Source organism: Ictidomys tridecemlineatus, chromosome 6 (assembly GCF_052094955.1).
Source record: "Ictidomys tridecemlineatus isolate mIctTri1 chromosome 6, mIctTri1.hap1, whole genome shotgun sequence".
In the NCBI taxonomy this organism is placed as follows: domain Eukaryota; kingdom Metazoa; phylum Chordata; class Mammalia; order Rodentia; family Sciuridae; genus Ictidomys; species Ictidomys tridecemlineatus.
In genome coordinates, this window is record NC_135482.1 from 186,304,535 (window position 1) to 186,324,722 (window position 20,188).

The window sequence follows — 20,188 nt, forward strand, 5'->3', positions numbered from 1 at the left end:
ATGAATTTCTGGCCCAGAGGCCTCTGAACACCTGACCACTATCAGTCCTCAGCCAGCTTTGCCTTGCCCACTTATTCCAGACCATGGTCACTGTCCCTCTGAGCATGAGTCACCGTCATCCACTCCAATGACCGCATCCTGTTTACATGTTCAGCTTGCTCTTTTATGTTTGCATAATAGCTGTGTTCTAGGCTTGTTGAGACTCAGGTTAGTACTTGAGAGGAGTGAATTAGCTGCTCCAATTTCAGAGAACAAAGTTATGGATCCTCTAAGTGCCCTTTAGATTGTGAAACCATCCAAACCTTTTAAATATATTGTCTTCTATTATTTTATTAGATACCTTCTTATTCCAAGGATCTTTATTTTCTTCCTTTCTAGGAAGAGAAAGGAGAGAGAGAGAGAGAGAGAGAGAGAGAGAGAGAGAGAGAGAGAGAGAGAGAAAATAAAGAGGATCCTGTTTTCTAGTGGATGTATAGGACTGTGGGTGGTTGTCTTTTATATTGTGTTTCTGGGAAACTTAAAATTTTACATTCAGGTTGCACAGAACTCACCTTGGTGTCTGCACGTTGTGATGATATACTGCTGCTTTCCTCTCACTTACCCTCTTTTAGTCAAGAAAACACAAAACTTTTTATAGATATTAACTCTCAACAACCCCAGTGGATGAGCTAAATGGGAACCGGAAAGAAAGTTACAGAAAGGATAGGCAATTTCCTTGACAACCCAGAGAATACCAGTAGGAGGAAAGTTCTGTTAATTTCACAATTTCTCAAACCAGAGCATTTCCTGATTTAGGATGGTTCATCCAATTTGGATATACCCTACTGACTCAAAAACTCACATCAAAGGAGATTTTATTTAACTGGCCAACTGCAGGCATATGAATGGAAAAATATATCTCTAGGGCAAAAAAAATTTGCTTTTTGTAGAACTTTCAATATATTTTAAAAGAGGGATTAAAATACCAGCATCAGTTTTAATGCCTGGGCATTATTATAACAGCACATTTAAGAATATATGAAATCATCCTCTGTACTAGGCACATGAAGGGTACTTCAATGTATTCCATTATTTTGATATTGAAAATTTCTACAAAAACCTATTTCCATTGTGGATTATTTGCCTGGGCTTAAAGATTGAAGTCATATATTTAACTCATTTTCTTCAAAAGATGAATATTGTCAGTGTATGCTGAACTTCAACATTTCTTTCAATAACAAATGTTTTCCTACAAGGTAGTTAAAATTAGGAAAATTCCTTTAAATTTTAAGTGTTTTGTGCATCTGGTATGTATATACATAGAGTAAATTTTCTATTTTTGGTGAGTAACAAAATGCATTCAGTTTACAAAATGAATCTCAAATGCTAAGTTTCTCTCTGAGGTTTGGACATTTTTATCTTTTTGATTGACTGGAACCCTTTCTACGAGTAAAGAGGGCAAGAAGTTCTGAAGCAGTAAGAATGAGGATAGAGTACACTGAATCTTAGATGTCATACTGGTTTGGTATTTCAGAGGTGAAGAATTCTATTACCGTACATGGCAAACTCACATGCTCAAATAATAGTATTTCATTTTTCATTCCTCTATATAGTAAGCGACTAGATTAACTATTGAAAATATATTTTCTCTCTCCAGAATCCAAAGAGAAGAAAATTTCACCTGCTAAATTTATTAACTTGTACAGCTAAAGCAGATGGTATGATAGGAAAATATTGATTTTTTTATACTGACAGAGCAGCTGATAACTTATTTTTGGTTTGACTTAATGTATAAACTGTGAGTTAGGTCAAGGGATTTTTATGCTATTTTGTACTGGCTTATCTTGGACTTTACAAATCCAAATATTGACTTGTCCATAAAAAAAAGAGCCTACAATGAATTTAACCCATTGGGGTTTTCATAATACAGTCACAGATTTTCCTTAAAGATTTGTTCTCCTTATATATGTACTATTGTATAGTCCCCGTGATGTAGCCGTGAAAAGAAATGACTCAAGAGTTGGAATGTGCTACTTTGGTGTCCAAAAGTATTACTCTTTATTTATTTTTTTTATGGGTACCTGTGTCCTTTTGCTCTTTTCTCTGAATTTGCTGGTGATATATTCTTAATTATTCTGTCCAGTCTTTATGATCCTGCACTGTACTTTTGTGAGGTCTCGTTTTTCCTGCCTGTGCTGTGACAGCTGAGGTGAAGACCAAGGTAAGTGACTCATACTTGGGTCAGTAGGAGCCTGTGCCTAGAACCAACTCTTGACTTAGTGCAGGACACTGATACCAGGGAATGAGGAATCTAATGTGTATCTGTCTTGGCTGAGAAACAGTGCTCCTCTCCCAAAGGAATGAAAGTTAGGAAAATTCCTGGAAGCACTTTGGTATGTCCCTGGGGGTCCTCCCACTTTCCACAACTTCTTTCTCCTGGAGGCAATAACTTACTTGAATTTGGTGGAACCATTTTCTGAATTTTTAAAAGTTTTCCTACAGATGCATGTAATTTGAAACAAAAAAATGGGATTGTTTTTGCATATTTAAAAACTTCATTTAAAAGGCATCATGTTGCATGCTGCACTTGCACAACCTGCTTTTAAGCTTAACATTGTGATTTGGATATTGATCACATTAATATATATAAATAGAGTTTGTTTTTTATTGCACTCCAATTGTGCATTACATGATATTATTAGATTTAATTTATCTTTTCTCTTGTTGATGGGCTTTTAGATTTTCCTAGTATGATCTGTAATGCAGAACCCATTTCCATGTACACACATGTGAGATTTTTCTCTAGGGCATCTACCTAGGAGTGGAATTGCTGGGAATTTACCTCTCATTATTATTTATATATTGACAAATTATTCTCTTGATTGGTAATTGCATCAGAAATGTGTAAGAATGTAGTTGCTTCATGTCCTCACCAGAGGTGGTATTGTCAGACTTGTAAATTTTAACTATCAATCTGGTGTGTATAAAATCTTTATCTCATTGTAATTTTGTTTGCAGTTTCTTGATGACTAATAAGCAACTTTTCATTTGATTATTAGTCATTAAACTTTTTCTTTTGTGAATTATTTTTCATAGCTTTTGCCTTTTTTTGGTGGTGATATTTTTCTCATTTGTTTGTAAGAATGCTTGATGTATTCTGGGATCTAACCCTTTGTTATATGTATGGTGGATATCTCTTTTCTAATCTGTGATTTCTATTCACATTTTTAAGTGCAATTTTTATTCTTAATCTATTTTTATCAATTTTATCTTTTTAGTTTCTTGTTTAAAGTCTCATGCACCAACCCAAAGAGGCTAAGAAACTCTCCAAGAGTTTTACTTTCTGTTCTTCATTTCTGTAGTTTACATTTTTGTAGCTACTTCATTATCAGATCAACGGTTGTGATATCACAGTGTTTGTGTTCAGATAATACTTATTTTACTTAATAATTGCACCCAACTGCAAAAATAGTTATGCTAGCAGTTCACATATGCCAAAGAGAAGCTTTAAGTTCCTTCCTTTAAATGAAAAAATAGATATTTTATTCTATTATAAAGAAAGAAAAAATTGTGGGTTTAAGTTGCCAATATCTAGGATAGGAATTGATCTGTCCATGCAATTGGGAAGAAGGAAAAAGAAATTTGTGCTGATTTTGCTGTCTTACCTCAACTTCAAGTTAGGGCCATGGTGTGTGGTAAGTGCCTAATTAAGATTTGTGGGTGAAAGACAATTAGAAAATGCATTCCAATTATTGACAATGTGTTATGCCCCAAAGCATTGAGACTATGTGAAGACTTCAGCAAGGAATGAATCCCCTCAAATGGGTGCATCAAGCCATTTACTTCTTAAGAGTTGGTTACATAGACTCAGGAATAGACTTGGATAGGAAAATATAAAAAATACAAGATAAGCTTGTTGAAGAAGTAGAAGAACATAACAAAGGCCATTGAGGAGGGTTAGCAAATGAGGAATTGGAAGAACTTGAAGAGTTGTCAACAGAGGAAGAGGAAGAAGAAGAAACTGAAGCAGAACCAGCAATGTGGACATTACCAAATTGCATAGAAAAGACATGAAAAGACAAAATAATGGAGTACAGTTCTCAGATGGAATGCAGCATTAAAGGCACTTATATGGTCATTGAAAGATTAGAGCCTCCGCAGCAACACTTTGTGGAGTTAAAAAGAAAACAGTAACAACTTCCAATTACAGTGTTATTGTAGAAGTTTTTAGCACATAACCTTCAACTATTGAGGATTCCCAACTATCAACATTGTCTGTTTTTGATACCCGACCACCCAAATCTTCATAGCACCATGATCCAGAATCACCCAAAGCAGGTGGCCTTCTTTAACATGTCATTAGAAGGGGAGGTTATAGCCTAACATCTTATGACATAACCATTGTATGTCTCACATAATTTTCTAAAAAAGTGTGAGAATGGTACAATAATATATTTTGAGACATAGACCACATTCACATAACTTTTATGATAGCGTGTAGTATAATTGTTTTATTTTATTATTATCATTGTTAATCTCTTACTGTGACTAATTTATACATTAAACTTTATTATAGGTATGTACATTTAAGAAAGGACATAGTTTACATAGGGCTTGGTACTGGTTTAGGCACTGGGGGCCATGGATATTTCCCCGATGGAAAAGGGAGGAGGACTGAACATAATGAGGGCCTAGAACTGGCAGAAATTTAATGAGGCCCAAGTTGTGAGTAGGTAACCCTGTTGCAACCTGATTCTCTCTCCAGTTAGCACATTTAGGAAGCTTACAAACTGTAGAAATAGCCATCTTTAAATTTTTACAAAGGAAATCAAGCAGTGATATTTGAAAATGAACAAAGATGTCCATTATAATGTTAAGAGGAAAAGTAAGAGTTTGAGATTTCAACTATTCAAATACAACTGAATTCTGAGAATAAGATAATGTTTTTCAGAACATGAGTGAAGCGTGGCAGGAATTTGGTGCCAGTCTCTGTATTTTGTCTGATAGATTGTATCCAGTCCCTGCCTCTTCCCTTACGCTTCTACCTTGAGGCACGTTTACTGGAGTGGACAGAGGGGGTTTGATGGCAGGAATGTGTAGAGATAAACAGGGTTTCCTAATGGGATGAAGAGAGTGGCAAAGGCAGCTTGCTTTTCAGAACTTTCTTTTCTTTTCCCTAGAGTCACAACAGCAGCTTCAAAACATGGGGCTGTTTTGTCCAGTCTGTGAGATTGCATATCAGCAATGTGCTCCAAGGAAGAAGGGGCTCTGTTCTTGTGATATGTGCCTCCGGATGGTTTTTAGCTCACCCAGTGATTACTAATTCCTGGTTGTTAATGGTTAATGAGACACAACTTGGATAGCTATGAGAGAAAATCATTGGTCATTCCTTTAAATTGAATTCTAGATGGGAGCTGCCGATGGCAGTGACTTTATCCAGCCAATCAGATGAGGAAACATTGCCTTTCCCAAGCACGACCAGTCAAAATTATTTCTTGGTAACCTAAAACTGAATGTTCTTTTTTACAGTACTGTGAAAAATAAATGTTAAAAGAGACTGAAAGGGAAGCCCTGAAACATAAATTTAATTTTTTCTTTCAATCTAAAATGTTTTATTACTTTGTACATCTTCAAATTACTTTGTTGTCTAAAGAAACCTTTGGATTTAATCTTTCTTTTCCTTTATTTATTGTTTTTTTGAGGACCTTATGGTCATGTTTACACTCATAGACAACATATGAGATGATAAGGGATAACACAGGGGAAGGAAAAGGAAACACGAGGCACAGTCTCTTTTCTGCTGGTCTACTTTTCTTATGTGCCTTTCTTTCTCTGTTCTCTGTGGTCCTGCCCTGGACCTTGACTATCCTGGTCCTCTCTGCTGACACAGATCTGTCTCCACCATGCCTTTACCCCATCCTGGGCCCTGCTGTTAATGCAAAGACGTGTTTCTGGAACTCTGCTTACCGGCTTCTGTTGACAGTTCCTCTTCTGACATAGTGGAGGCCTGGAATGTCAGGGGCAAGGAGGAGCAGTTTTCCAGGGGTCCAATCAGCTTCTCACTGATTTTGAACATCATGTTTAAGAAGTGAGGGCTCGGAATTAGGAACCAAAGACAGAAGACTTAATTGTACTAGCTATTTCCCATATACAGTCTAAGTGAATTCTTCGTATGCAAGATGGTTAATTTTTCTCATTTAACAGATGAAAAAATTCAATCTAATAAACTTAAAAGTACTGTTCAGAGTCACAGTGGCATGGTCATGGTATAACCAAGGCTGGTTTTACCCTGTTTTTTTTTTTTCATTGGAATGGAAACTTTTATAAGATAATACTAAATATTTGCATTCATTCAAGATTTATTTGGTGCCTGTCACTAAGTGTTGCACTTGTATTATCTCAATCCTCTCAACAAACTAATGAAGTAAGTCCTTTAATCTGCCAGACCACCTACCCATCTATCCATCCATTCATTGGTCCATCCACCTTTTACTTTGAAAATAAATAAACTAAGGAATGGAAGGGCTAAATTCTGGCAGGATCTTCAGTTAGTCAAGAGTAGGGTAGGAATTTGAAACAAGATAGTTTGATTCTAGAGTCTATACTATTCATAACTATGTTCTATTACAGGGAAACGTGTGTGTATATGTGTGTCACTACATATGTATATGTGTGTATATCTTTATGTGGTTATATGATGTGCATGTACATATGTGTAAGCATGTATAAATGTACATATATATTATATATATACTTTTGGCAATCTTGCTACTGTATTCTAAGCACATATAATACTGTCTGGTATACAGTAGATATCTAAGAAATATTTGATGAATGAATGAATAAATTTACAGGATCTGTATCTCCATGAGGGGGTTTTCAAGATGGCAGAATAGAGGAGATTGCTTTCCTGGCTGCTTCATGGTTTGAAAAAAGCAGATAGGCATCTTCTCAGCAGGATGGGTAAACAAACAAAAACAAAAACAAAAACAAAAAACTGTGTGTGGGGGGACTTTTACTGAAATTTAAAACTAGAAATTCAAAGTTGATTGAGGACTCAGGAGATTGGATATGCTAAAATAAGGAAGAAATCCCCAGCGGCACAGAGGCTGCTGTGGCAGGGCCAGAAGCACCAGTCAGAGCCATCCCTCTGCGAGCAAAGTTGGGGGATAAGAGAATTAAAGGAACCCGCTTTTTTAGGTGGCCTGAGGCGTGTCTGAGTACAGAGCACTTAGAGATCAAGGACATTGTCCAACAAACCTGAAAGACATGCTGCACAATATCCTTGTGCAGAAAAGAATTCGCCATCTCTCCAGACTGTGTGAGGAGGACAAAGGAAGGAACCATTTTGCAGCCGTAGTACTGGGCCTGATAGCTGAGGGGGGCAATTCCTGGTATACCTTAGTTTGGCCCAAATACAGGCTCAGTAAAGACACTGCATGACATAGAGGGTGATTAAGTGACCTGGAGCAAAACAAATGTGAAGGGAGGTTTACACAGGGGACAATTGGTCACGGAAACCCACCCAGTTCTACCCGTCCCCCTCCAATCCAGCTGCTTGCAGGACCTGCTGGGAGAGACCCATCTGGTCTGGAATTTGAAAGGGCAGGGATGGGAAAGATTGAGTTTGGAGACTGAACCAAAGACCAGGAAACATAGGGTCTGCAGATGTCAGGGGACTAAGAATTGGCTCCTCCACTACACTAGTGGAACCCAGGGGAGATCCCTGGGGTACAGTCTTCCAGCGTGGACTGGCATTTAGTGGACCCTGGAGGTGCACTGATTTAAAATATCCAGACCAATTGGTATTCAGCAAAGAGCCTGGAGCCCACCTAAGCCTAAACCTGCCTCCAGGAATTCTGCCTATGGGATTACCTCTCTCACTCCAGCAATCCAGAGGGTGGAGCATCATGCTCCAGAGGATCCCACTTAAAATTGCTGAGAAGAGTAGCTGAGAATCTTTTTAACTCTAATGAAAAGAATTCTTTAACTTTTCATCAATTTTTTTTCTTTCTCTGTTTAATTGTGACCTTAATAGTACATGGTCATTTATACATATTCATATTTGTTTTTTTTTCTCATATTTGAGAGAGAGAGAGAGAGAGAGAGAGAGAGAGAGAGAGAGAGGGAGAGAGAGAGAGAGAGAGAGAGAGAGAGAGAGAGAGAGAGAGAGAGAGAATTTTTTAATATTTATTTTTTAGTTTTCAGCAGACACAACATCTTTATTTGTATGTGGTGCTGAGGATCTAACCCAGAGCCGCGCGCATGCCAAGCGAGTGCGCTACCGCTTGAATCATATCCCCAGCCCCTTTTTTCTCATTTTTATGCCTTTATTTTATTTCTATGGGTGCTGAGGACTGAACCCAGTGCCTCACATGTGCTAGGCAAGTGCTCTATCAACTGAGCTACAGCTCTAGCCTTGTTTTTATTCCCTCATTTCTAGCATTTTTGAAGCCAGTTAATTTTCATGGATTAGTTTTTTTTTTTTTTTTTGAGGACTAGGATGTTTGAGTAGTATATTTTAGTTTTGTTTTGTATTCTTGTATTTTTATTTTTAATTGTTTTACAATTCCCACCTTTTTTATTTTTTAGTTGTAGTTGGACACAATATCTTTATTTTATTTATTTATTTTTATGTGATGCTGAGGATCGAACCCAGGGCCTCGTATGCACTACAATTACCACTGAGCCACAGTCCCAGCCCCTTACAATTTCTACTTTTTACATATATTTTTTTCTCTTACCTATATCCCTTGATTCTTTTCTTCTGCTAACAGCTAATCTCTATTATTCACTCTTTCTTTAATTTTTTACTTCTGTCTTCTGCCCTCCTCCCTCATAGTCATCACATCCTATATCACTTCTATTCTCTCTCAGTCTACCATTTGAAATTGTACATCCTTTTGTAAACTTGCTATTTTTACTATAGCCAATAACTGGTCATATCATTTCTTTTTATTGTGATGATTCACATTGTAGATGTGACAGTAGGAACTATTTAGTTTAATGCTGTATATTGTTTGCATTGGTTATCGTTATTATTTGTCTCCCCCTAAACAGTGAGGTACTGGAAAACTGCAGGGCAAAATCTACTGTCCACAGGGCAAGATCTACTGTCTCAGATTCATACTATTAGATGGGTAGACACACAACATGAAAAAACAAGGGAAAAAATCACCCCCAACAAACCAAGATACTCTAATAAAGGACTCCATTGACAACATAGTGAAAGAAATGTCAGAGAAGGAGTATAGAATGTACATAGTTAAATGGATCTGCAAAGCAAAGGACAGTATAAGGAATGAAATCAGTGAAAAAATACAGAAGTGAAAGATCACTTCAAGAAAGACAGATTATGAAAAATAAAAACAACCAGAAATCCTCAAAATGAAGTCAAAAAAACAAATTAAAAATTTAATTGAAAGCACCACCAACATCGTTGGAAGACAGTTTCAGGCAATGAAGACAAAATATATAATCTTGAAAACAAACTTGACTGTGGAGAAAAGATGTTAAGAGACCATGAACAGAACTTCCAATAGATGTGGGATAACCTGAAAAGGCCAAATTTAAGGTTTATTGGGATAGATGGAGGCTTGGCGATACAAACAAAAGGAATGCACAATCTTTTCAATGAAATAATATCAGAAAAAAGAATGAAATGGAAAATCAAATATAGGAGGCTTAAAGGACCCCATATATACAAAATTACAGCAGACCCACACCAAGGCACATTATTTTGAAAATGCCTTACAGAATGAGGATAGCATTTTGAAGGCTGCCAGGGAAAGCAAAGGGAACATTTAGAGGGAAAATAATCTAGATCTCAGCTGATCTCTCAACACAGACCCTCAAAGATAGTTTGAGTCTTGAAATACTATATATCCAGTTCTGAAAGAAAATGATGCCAGTCAAGTACTATACCCAGCAAAATTAAGCTTCATGTGTGAAGGTGAAATACAAACCTTCCATGATAAACAAAAGTTAGAAGACTATACAACTAGAAAGACTGCAATACAAAAAAATGCTCATTTATTTCTCCTTTCTTCTTCTTGAAATGTGAAAACCAGCAAAGGGAAGAACTACACTAAAAGAACAGTGAATCGATGGAAAAATAAATTCAAATTAAAAAGCAGAAATAAAATGACAGGGAATAAAAATCATATTTCAGTAATAACATTGAATATAAATGGCCTAAACTCATCAACCAAAAGACATAGACTAGCAGATTAGATTAAAAAAACAAGACCCAACAATATGCTGTCTCTAAAAAACTCATCTCATAGGCAAAGAAATCTATAGACTGAAGGTAAAAGCATGGGAAAAAACATATTATTCACATGGGTCATGTACAGAAGCAGGGATTCCGTTTCTCTTATCAGATAAAGTAGACTTGAAGCCAAAGGTAATCAGAGGGGACAAAGAAGATATTTCATATTGCTAAGGGAATTATACATCAACAAGATATAACAATTGTGAATATTTATGCTCCAAACAATGGAGCATCTACATACATCAAACAAATCCTTCTCAATTTCAAGAAACAAATAGATCACAACACAATAATACTGGGTGACTTTAATATACTTCTCACACCACTGAATAGATCCTCCTAACAAAAACTAGCAAGGTGTGGTGGTGCACTCCTGTAATCCCAGTGGCTTGGGAGGCTGAGGCAGGAGGATTGTGAGTTTGAAGCTAGCCTTACCAAAAGTGAGGTGCTAAGCAGCTCAGTGAGACCCTGTCTCTGAATAAAATACAAAATAGGGTTGAGGATGTGGCTCAATGGTCAAGTGTCCCTGAGTTCAATCCCCAGTACCCCCCAAAAAACAAAAAAACAAGGGCAGGGGTTGTGGCTCAGCAGTAGAGCGCTTGCATAGCACATGCAAGGCCCTAAATTCAATCCTCAGCACCACATAAAAATGAATGAACAAAACAAAGGTATTGTATCAAATTACAACTAAAAAATAAATATTAATAAAACAAAACAAAAAAATAAAGAATCATAGAACTGAAAATATAATTAGTAATTTAGACATAACAGACATATATAGAATATTTCATCCACCAACAACTGAATATACTTTTTTCTCAGCAGCACATGTATCCTTCTCTAAAACAGGCTGTATCTGAGGCCACAAAGCATCTCTTAGCAAAAAAAAAAGATAATACCTTGCATTCTACATTCTATCAGATCATGATCATGATGGAATGAAATTAAAAATCAATGATAAAATAAAAAATAGAAGCTACTCTAAGATCTGGAGACTAAATAATATGCTATTGAATGATTAATGGATAGTAGAGAAATCAGGGATGAAATAAAAATTACATGGAGGTGAATGAGAATAATGATACAGCATATTAAAATCTCTGGGACACTGTAAAGGCAGCGCTAAGAGGAAAGTTCATTCATTGAACTCATTAATTAAAAGTATAGAAAGTCAACAAATAAATAGTCAACATTACATCTCAAAGTCCTAGAAAAAGAAGAACAAGTCAACACCAAAAGAAGCAGAAGACAGGAAATAATTAAAATCAGAGCTGAAATCAATGAAATTGAAACAAAAGAAACAATCCAAAAAAATCAACAAAGAGATAGTTGGATCTTTTCTTAAAATATTGTTTTTAGTTGTCAACAGGCCTTTATAGAATTTATTTACATGCAGTGCTAAGAATCAAACCTAATGCCTCACACATGCTAAGCAGGTGCTCTCCCACTGAGCCCAACTCCAGCCCATAAAGTTGGATCTTTCAAAAAGGAAATAATGAAGAGAAAGAGAGAACTCAAATTATTAAAATTCATGATGAAAAAGGAAATATCACAATGGACAGTAGTGAGATACAGATGATAAACAAACTATTTTGAAAATTTATACTCTAAAAAAATAGAAAATCTTGAAGATGTCAACAAATTTTTAGAAACAAATGACCTATCCAAATTGAATCAGGTGGACATAGAAAATTTAAACATCGATTTCAATCAATGAAATGGAAGATGCCATCAAAAGCCTACAAGAAAGAAAAGCTCAGGACCACATGGATTCTCAGCCAAGTTCTACCAGATCTTGAAAAAAGAATGAAAACCAGTCCTCCTCAAATTATTCCATGAAATAGAAAAGGAGGGAACCCTTCCAAACTCATTCTATGAAGCTACTATCACCTGATACCAAAAACAGACAAACACATATCAAGAAAAGAAAACTTCAGACCAACATCCCTGATGAACACAGATGCAAAAATTCTTAACAAAAATTCTGGCAAATTGTATACCAAAACATATTAAAAAGATAGTGCACCATGATCAAGTTGGGTTCATCCCAGGGATATATGATTGTTTCAACATATGGAAATCAATAAATGCAATTCATCACCTCAATAGACTTAAAGAGAAGAATCATGATTATCTCAATAGTTTCCAAAAAAAGCATTTGAAAAATACAGCACCCCTTTATGTTCAAAACACTAGAAACACCAGGAATAGTGGAACATACCTCAACATTTGTAAAAGCTATATATACTAAATGCAAGGCCAACATCATTCTAAATGGAGAAAAACTGAAAGCATTCCCTTTAAAAACTGGAACAAGACAGGGATGCCCTCTTTCACTGCTTCTATTTAACATAGTTCTTGAACTCTAGCCAGAGCAATCAGACAAAAGAAACAAATTAAAGGAATACATATAGGAAAAGAAGAACTCAAACTATCACTATTTGCTAATGACATGATTCTGTATTTAGAAAACAAAACAAAACAAAAATTCCACCAGAAAACTTCTAGGACTCATAAATGAATTCAGCTAAGTGCCTGAATTCAGCTAAGTGTTAATATAAAATTAACACCCACAATCAATTTCATTCCAATATATCAGTGATGAGTCAGCTGAAATAGAAATTAGGAAAACTATTCCATTCACAATAGCCTCAAAGAAAATAAAATATTTGCTAATCAACCTAACAAAAGAGGTTAATGACTTCTACAATGAAAACTACATAACACTAAAGAAAGAAATTGAATAGGACCTCAGAAGATGGTAAGATCTCCCATGCTTTTGAATAGAAAGAATTAATATTGTCAAAATAGCCATATTACCAAAAGCACTATACAGATTTAATATAATTCCTATTAAGATTCCAATGACATTCTTCATAGAAAAAGCAGTTATGAAATTCATTTGGAAAAATAAGATACCCAGAATAGCCACAGCAATCCTGAACAAGAAAAGAGAAGGAGGATGCATCACAATACTTAAATTACACTACAGAGCTATAGTAACAAAACCAGCATGGTATTGGCAACAAAACAGATATGAAGACCATTGGTACAGAAGAGAAGACGCAGAGACAAACCCACATAAATCAGTTATCTCATGCTAGACAGAGGTGCCATAAACATACATTGGAGACCAGAGACCCTGTACCTACTAGAGGAAAAAGTAGCCCAAATCTCCATCATGTAGTCTTGGGAGCTGACTTCCTTAACAAGACTCCTAAAGTGCATTAAGTATAATCAAAAATCAACAAATAGGATGGAATTAAACTAAAAAGCCTCTCACAGCAAAGGAAATAATCAAAAAATGCGAAGAGAGAGCCTACAGAATGGGAGAAAATCTTTGCCACCTGCACCTCGGATAGAGCATTAATCTCCAGGATATATATAAAGAACTCAGAAAACTTAACACCAAAAACCAAATAATCCAATCAATACATTGGGAACTGAACAGACACTTTACAGAAGAAAAAATATAAATAGTCAAATAATTTATGAAAAATGCTCAACATCACTGGTAATTACAGAAATGCAAATTAAAACTACACTGAGATACCATCTCACTCCTACCAGAATGGCAATTATCAAGAATGGAAGCAACAATAGATGTTGGCAAGGATGTGGGGAAAAGGTACACTCATATATTGCTGGTGCGACTGAAAATTGGTACAACCCTCAGGAAAGCAGTATGGAGATTCTTCAGAAAACTTGGTATGTAACCACTATTTGAGCCAGTTTTGTCACTCCTCAGAATATACCCAAAGGACTTAAAATCAGCATACTACAGTGACGTAGCCACATCAGCATTCATAGCAGCTCAATTCACAATAGCTAAACTATTGAACCATTGTATATGCCCTTTAACAGATAAATGGATAAAGAAAATGTGGTACATATGTATATACACAATGGACTATTACTCCGCTATAAAGAAGAATTAAATTATGACATTTGCTGGTAAATGGATGAAACTGGAGACTCTCATGCTGAGTGAAATAAGCCAATCCCCCCAAACGAAAGGCTGAATATTCTCTCTGATGCTGTCACACAATAGGTGGGGTTGGGGAGGAGGAGTGGAATTTCACCAGATTGGACAGGGGGAATGGGAAGAAGGGAAGGGGGATGGGAATGGGAAAGATAGTAGAATGAATTGGAAATAACATTCCCATGTTCATATATGAATACACAACCAGTGAAACTATATCATACACAACCACAGGAATGGGAAGTTATACTCCATGTATGTATGATATGCCAAAATACATTCTACTGTCATGTATGCCAAAAAGAATAAATAAATAAATACATAAAGATAGGTTAGAGAGGGTGCTGTCAAACTAAAATAATTCAAGGTGGATTTATTTATAAAGAGACTCTCTCTGAAGATACAGACTAGAAGACCCACGGGTAATCCAGGGACTCAGGACTGGAAGGACCAATGCTTTGTACCATCCCGGCGTCCACGGAGATCAGAGGGGGAGTTTCTGAAACCACAGGAGAGCACCACTGTCGGTCTTGTAGGGACACAGCCTCTGGAGGGGCCCCAAAGAAGGGGCTGTGTTTCCCTCTGCTCCTTCCTCCAGTCTCTTATCAGGGATTCCCAACCGTCAACCCTAGTGAGAAGCTGGGGCTCATGGGATCCACCTGCTGTGGCTCCTGTGAATCAGCTTCCAGGTCAGCGAGCAGGTGGAGAAAATGGGAAGATAGAGACTGGCCAAGGGACCTGGCAGAGAATGACTCTGTTCATTGTCTTCCTGTACTTTCTATTTCCAGGAAGTCAGAATTCCTTAGGGGCAGGCCAGTTACTGAGTCTCAGAATCGACAACTATAACCATGAGGGGACAAGACAAGCAGGGATGTGTTTCAAAGCCCAAGTCAGTAACTGGCTGGAGATGCCTAGTGCAAGGGAAAAATGTGAATTGATGTAGTTAAATTCCGAAGATGTCTGTGAATGGGCCAGGGCTTCAGGGGCTTCTGAACATAGGTGTCCTGTGCTATGTGATACTGGTAGCTGCTGCCCATCACTTGACAGGTGGACCTCCCTTGGTGGGAACCAAGCCTGGAGGTACACACCCTTTCATCTTCAAGGCTGTGACTGCTCTTGGCAAGGTCGGTTCTTCTCATCAGGTCTGTCTTTCCCTGTAGTTTCAGACCACACAACTCTTCTGGAGCCTGGAGCTGCGGCCCATGGTTGAGCCTGATGTGCCTTTTTCTGTTTCCCACAACAGCGCCTGTAGCTGCCTAAACCATTCCCTCAAAGGCTTGCATCTTTTCACAGGAAGGTGCCCTTGGGATTGACTGTACACCTTTCTCTCATTAGTCTGCCTAAACTAAGACTCTTGCATACAAACATGCCTTCAGAACTATATTAACTTGGGTAGCTTACCTGGATCACAGGTGGTCTTATTCTCTTCTACCTTCTTTTCTAAAAAAATAATTAATGTTAAGTCGACAAGTAAAATATATGTTTATGAGTAGCTTGTGAATGGCTAAACCAAGCTAACTGGTGTATGCATTACCTTATCTAATTCTCATTTATTAGCAGTGAGGATGCTTAAATCTTCTCTTTTATTCTCTTTCACCTTCTGTCCCATATTCCCAACTTAGGTGCTTCCTCTGTTCCACTTGCTCAGTTTGCCCATTTTCCCTTCCAGTCTTAGTTTGTCATTCTTGCTAAGGAATCTTAAAGGCCAAACATCATCCCAGTAATATAAACAGGTTGCTGTAGGGATAGAGGCTGTATTTACTGAGAACAATACTGTGTGGTGTTATTCTCTGTGACTGTGTTTTGAATTCTATTCTTTCAACATGATGTGTTCATAAAAGTGTGGGTGATGAAAGTAGATAGATCCAAGCTCACATTGCCACAGGTAGAATTTTCTTAGCTGTAGTAGCATCGTTGGCTCACTCACTCCTTGACTCACTTATTTCAAGAGCATTTATGGAGTACCTCTGGGGTACCAAGCACTTATGTAGGCTCTGGCAAATTGGAGATATACAAAGATGCTCATACCCTTGTCTTCTTGGAACACATCCTTTGTAAGAAGGTGAGAACAATGTCTGCTTTGGAGTGTGGGCTGTTAGGATAAGATGAGATATATAGAGCAACCAAAACAGAATTTGGCACATAGTAGTTGCTTAATAAATATTATTTGTCATTCTTTCCCATAGTAAATATTATATTAGATACATTTTAAAGACTTTTGTGAAATAGCATCTGTAGGAAAAATATTTTTGAAAAGCATTTTCATGCATCATTAAGTTGTAAAAGAAGAAACTTTTTTTTAAAGGGTAGAACGTGGAACAGTGATTCCACACACATTTAAAGTCGCCTTTGTTTTTTCTGCTACATAAATAGCTCCAGTTAGAAATGATGGCAGTTCTCATTTTCTCTAAACCGTCAGCTTCTTTGAGCTGGCCGTGTTGGTTGTAGAGGTCTGCTTCATAGAGATATCTTATCTTTAAAAAAAATGTAAAGAATCTTTAACTTCTTTCACTGCTAATAGTTTTATATCCTCTAATAAATCTATGACATTTTATCTGGCCCAGAGCTTCTATAAATTCACATATTAGATAGCTGAGCCATATGATGTGAATTTTTAAGGCTGTTCCACTGGCTTCATGAATTTAATTCTGTAATTGTTGAAATTAATGTAGTCTGACAATGTCATGATTTTCCCCTATTTTTTCTGCCTCAAGGTTGATGCATCCTGTTGGGGTGAATGTGTGGTTACTGAAACCATAACAGTCCACTACAACTACAAAACAGTGATTTCATGAAGAAATTAAATATCAAAAAAAAAATACTTCCTAAAACGATAATATTGGAGCACTAATGAACATTTGTTTTGTCAACTACTTTGAAAGCTTTTACTGGACTGTTAATGGTATTTGCAGTGTAGCCAAAATAAATAAATAAATAAATAAATACATAATTGAGGCCTTTTATCCTTAGGTGGCTCAAATAAACTCAGTAAGAACATATTTAGCAACAGTGCATTATTTGACTGAGTTTAATAATTATCAATCAACCAGCTCATACTTTGAGCCACACTGTTGATAATTTATAGAACACATGCGTGGGTGGTAAGTTTTGTCTGTTTGCCTCTCTAGGCACAATTTCTGCCTGTCTCCACCTGCTTTGTCTCCTGGTGTATTAGTCAGCTCGGCTGCTGTAATAAAACAAAACAGACTGAGTGGCTTAAACGATGGAAATGTATTTTCTCACAGTTTGGAGGCTGGAAATGTAAGACCATGGTCTGTCTGGGTTTGGTTTCTGGTGAGGACTCTCTTCCTGACTTGTAGAGAGGCACCTTCTTGCTGTGACCTCACATGGCCTTTCCTCACGTTACCTGGGAGAGGCAGAAGTGGGGGGTGGCGGGGAACGAGGGAGAACAAGTACTAGAGCGAACTCTTCTGGTGTCTCCTCTTGTAAGGACACAGATGTCGTGTGGTAGCTTCATGCTCACGACCTCGTCTAGTCCTAATTTCCTTCCAAAGGCCCCCCTCCAGATACTATGACAATGGAGGAAAGGGCTTCACCATGTGAATTTGGGGTGGACACAGCCTTTAAACCATGACACTGGGGAAGCTGACCTTTACAGGCATTTTTAGCCTCTTGCCAACTATTGAGTTTGGCCGGTGGGGAACATCATCGGGTGATGGAGGGAGGGCGAAAGTGAGTCAAGGGTGTCACCAACTGGCTGTGCCCCTTGCCTCAAGGTCATGGCTCTCCCCAGGCAGTCCTCTCTGCTTCAGGTCCTGTGGTGACAGCCGTGCTATGGCAGGTCTTAGGACCCTGCACTATCCCTGTGCTTTTTCCAATTTCCCTGTACCCTGCTTTATCTTTGTAAGAAGTTCCTTTATTCAACCTCCCTTTCTCAATTTGAAGATACCTTCTATTTCTTCCTGCAATCCTAATAAAGTTCAATTGAGATATTTTAAAATTTTTAACATCTTAGATGTTGTACTTTTGGTTGAAGTGAATTGGCAGAAATCTCTAATAAAGAAGAAATTTACCTTTCCCTTGTCCTAAATAGTTCTCCTGCCTACCCTCCACCATAAAACAAACTAACTCCCCACCAAGCCCAACATTTTTACAAATAAAATGGATACCACTTTGTAGATGAGTAGTTTGTGTATTCTTACCTTTTGATCAGAAAGCATCCAGGGTCAGGGAGAGCCTTTTGGGGAAATAATTATCCAGTAGTTAACATATGTCTGTTGGATCGTTATCTAAACGATCCATCAGTGCTTTCTTGTTCATCAGATTGTTGGTCAGGGAAATGTAGAGCTGGTCCTAGAACATTGCCATGTGGTTACCAACCCCCTGAAATTGTCACTTACATATTTGTTCCACGACTTAGGGCTTATTCCCACCTGCAGAATTCCAGCTGAAATTCTGATGGTCTTAAGCACCTTAGTGTTCTAGGCACCGAGAACAATGCTTATGGGAGCTTCCAATAAATATTCGTCAAGTTAATGTTACCTGCAATCTGATTACCTGCAGGAGGGTGTAGTAGATAGGACTTGTGGGAGGAAACTCATGGGATTTCTCGAAATAAAGCCCTTTTGGCAAACAGCACACAGTGACAACAGATATGGGGCAGTCAGCAAGGAGTGTCAGGGCTAGTGGCCTTTGGAGTCTAGCAAGCTAAGGCATGGTTCTAAAAATCTGGATCAGAGGGAAGGAGGCTCCTGGAATTCTGGACAGGTGGAGAGTGTATCAGCAGATTGTAAAATGTAAGCAGTGTGGAAGATTGTATATGCTGGGTGCTGTGATACGAGCTAAGCCATGCTCCATACCTTAGGTAAGTTGTCTCTCCAGCATGGAAAACTGAAAAAATTTTTATTTTCTTCCCCATAAAATGGAAAAAAAAGTCAGTCAACTTCAGTTCTAACATTAAATTTTCTTTTAAGATGATATACTGTTATTTTTAAATTTTATAGTAGATTTTAGGTGCCTGAACTATATATACTATAGCATGTAGACTTACACATTGTTAAGAGTCTGAAATACAGATAATGAAATTGAAAGTATGATTGGAAAAAAATCAAGATTATATTTCCATGGGCATCCATAAAACATTAATCACAGTTTTTATTTACAACTTTATAAGATAGTCTAGAGATGCTGAAGTCACTATGGTTCCCCTTCTTGCCATTTTATAATGTAACGGGATAAATTGATTTCCTTTCTTAACGAGGCACAAACCACATAAGGCAAAGTAAATAAAGGCCTTCAAATGGGCTTTAATAATTTCTTGGCCTTCTAATTGACACAGATGTCTGTGTTGAGAGGTGATGAGCAGCCTTTCTTGTGGTACAACATAAACTTCATTTTCCCTAGGCTGAAGACTAATACCACAGGAAATGAAAGGACACAGGAAAGCTTAGAGAACACTGGAGGCAGAACAGCTAATGCAAGGTGAGTATCCAGTCAAGGAATTCACAAGATCAGTAAAAGCTTACAGCGCCCCCTAACTCTCTACCGTGAAAACAGCCCACTGAAATAATACCAGGTAAATTATACCAGGTGAATGTTTTATCAGTATCCTGGAGGTTTTCTCTCACAGAATAATTTCCTTAAAATAGGAGTGTATTATTCAGGCCTAACAACTAGTAATTGCCCAGTGTCTGAGTCAGTAATGGTATAATAAAATTAACTTATTTACAAAGAATTATTATTACGTGTTAGTGAATTTTAGATGAATAATTAGTCAGTTTAAAATTTGCAACTTCTATCCCATTGATATATTGTGTTTCTATCGCTTTCCTTTCAAAAATTAATTTTTCATTAATCAGGAAGCATGCTTTAGCTCACACAGTTTAATGATAGAATTCTTTTTGTGGAGGGGAGATGACTCTTCTTGTAGCTGTGTGTTTACATTTCAGTGGGATTTTGGATATGAACTTGGTAAAAGGAGTTTCTTTAGCATT

The 20,188-nt window shown here is 37.3% G+C and overlaps 1 protein-coding gene across 2 annotated transcripts in view; it reads left to right on the forward strand.

Annotated features, from left to right (window-relative positions):
• Hs6st3 (heparan sulfate 6-O-sulfotransferase 3) overlaps window positions 1-20,188 on the forward strand; it is a 653,633-nt gene that overhangs the window by 109,258 nt on the left and 524,187 nt on the right. Inside the window, exon 2 of one of the 2 annotated variants that reach the window (XM_040281659.2) lies at window positions 19,599-19,676. The exons of the other annotated variant lie outside the window; for it this stretch is intronic. Within the exon in view, the coding sequence (XP_040137593.1) occupies window positions 19,599-19,676 (78 nt within the window). The remainder of the gene's footprint in view (window positions 1-19,598; window positions 19,677-20,188) is intronic. 2 annotated transcript variants of the gene reach the window in all.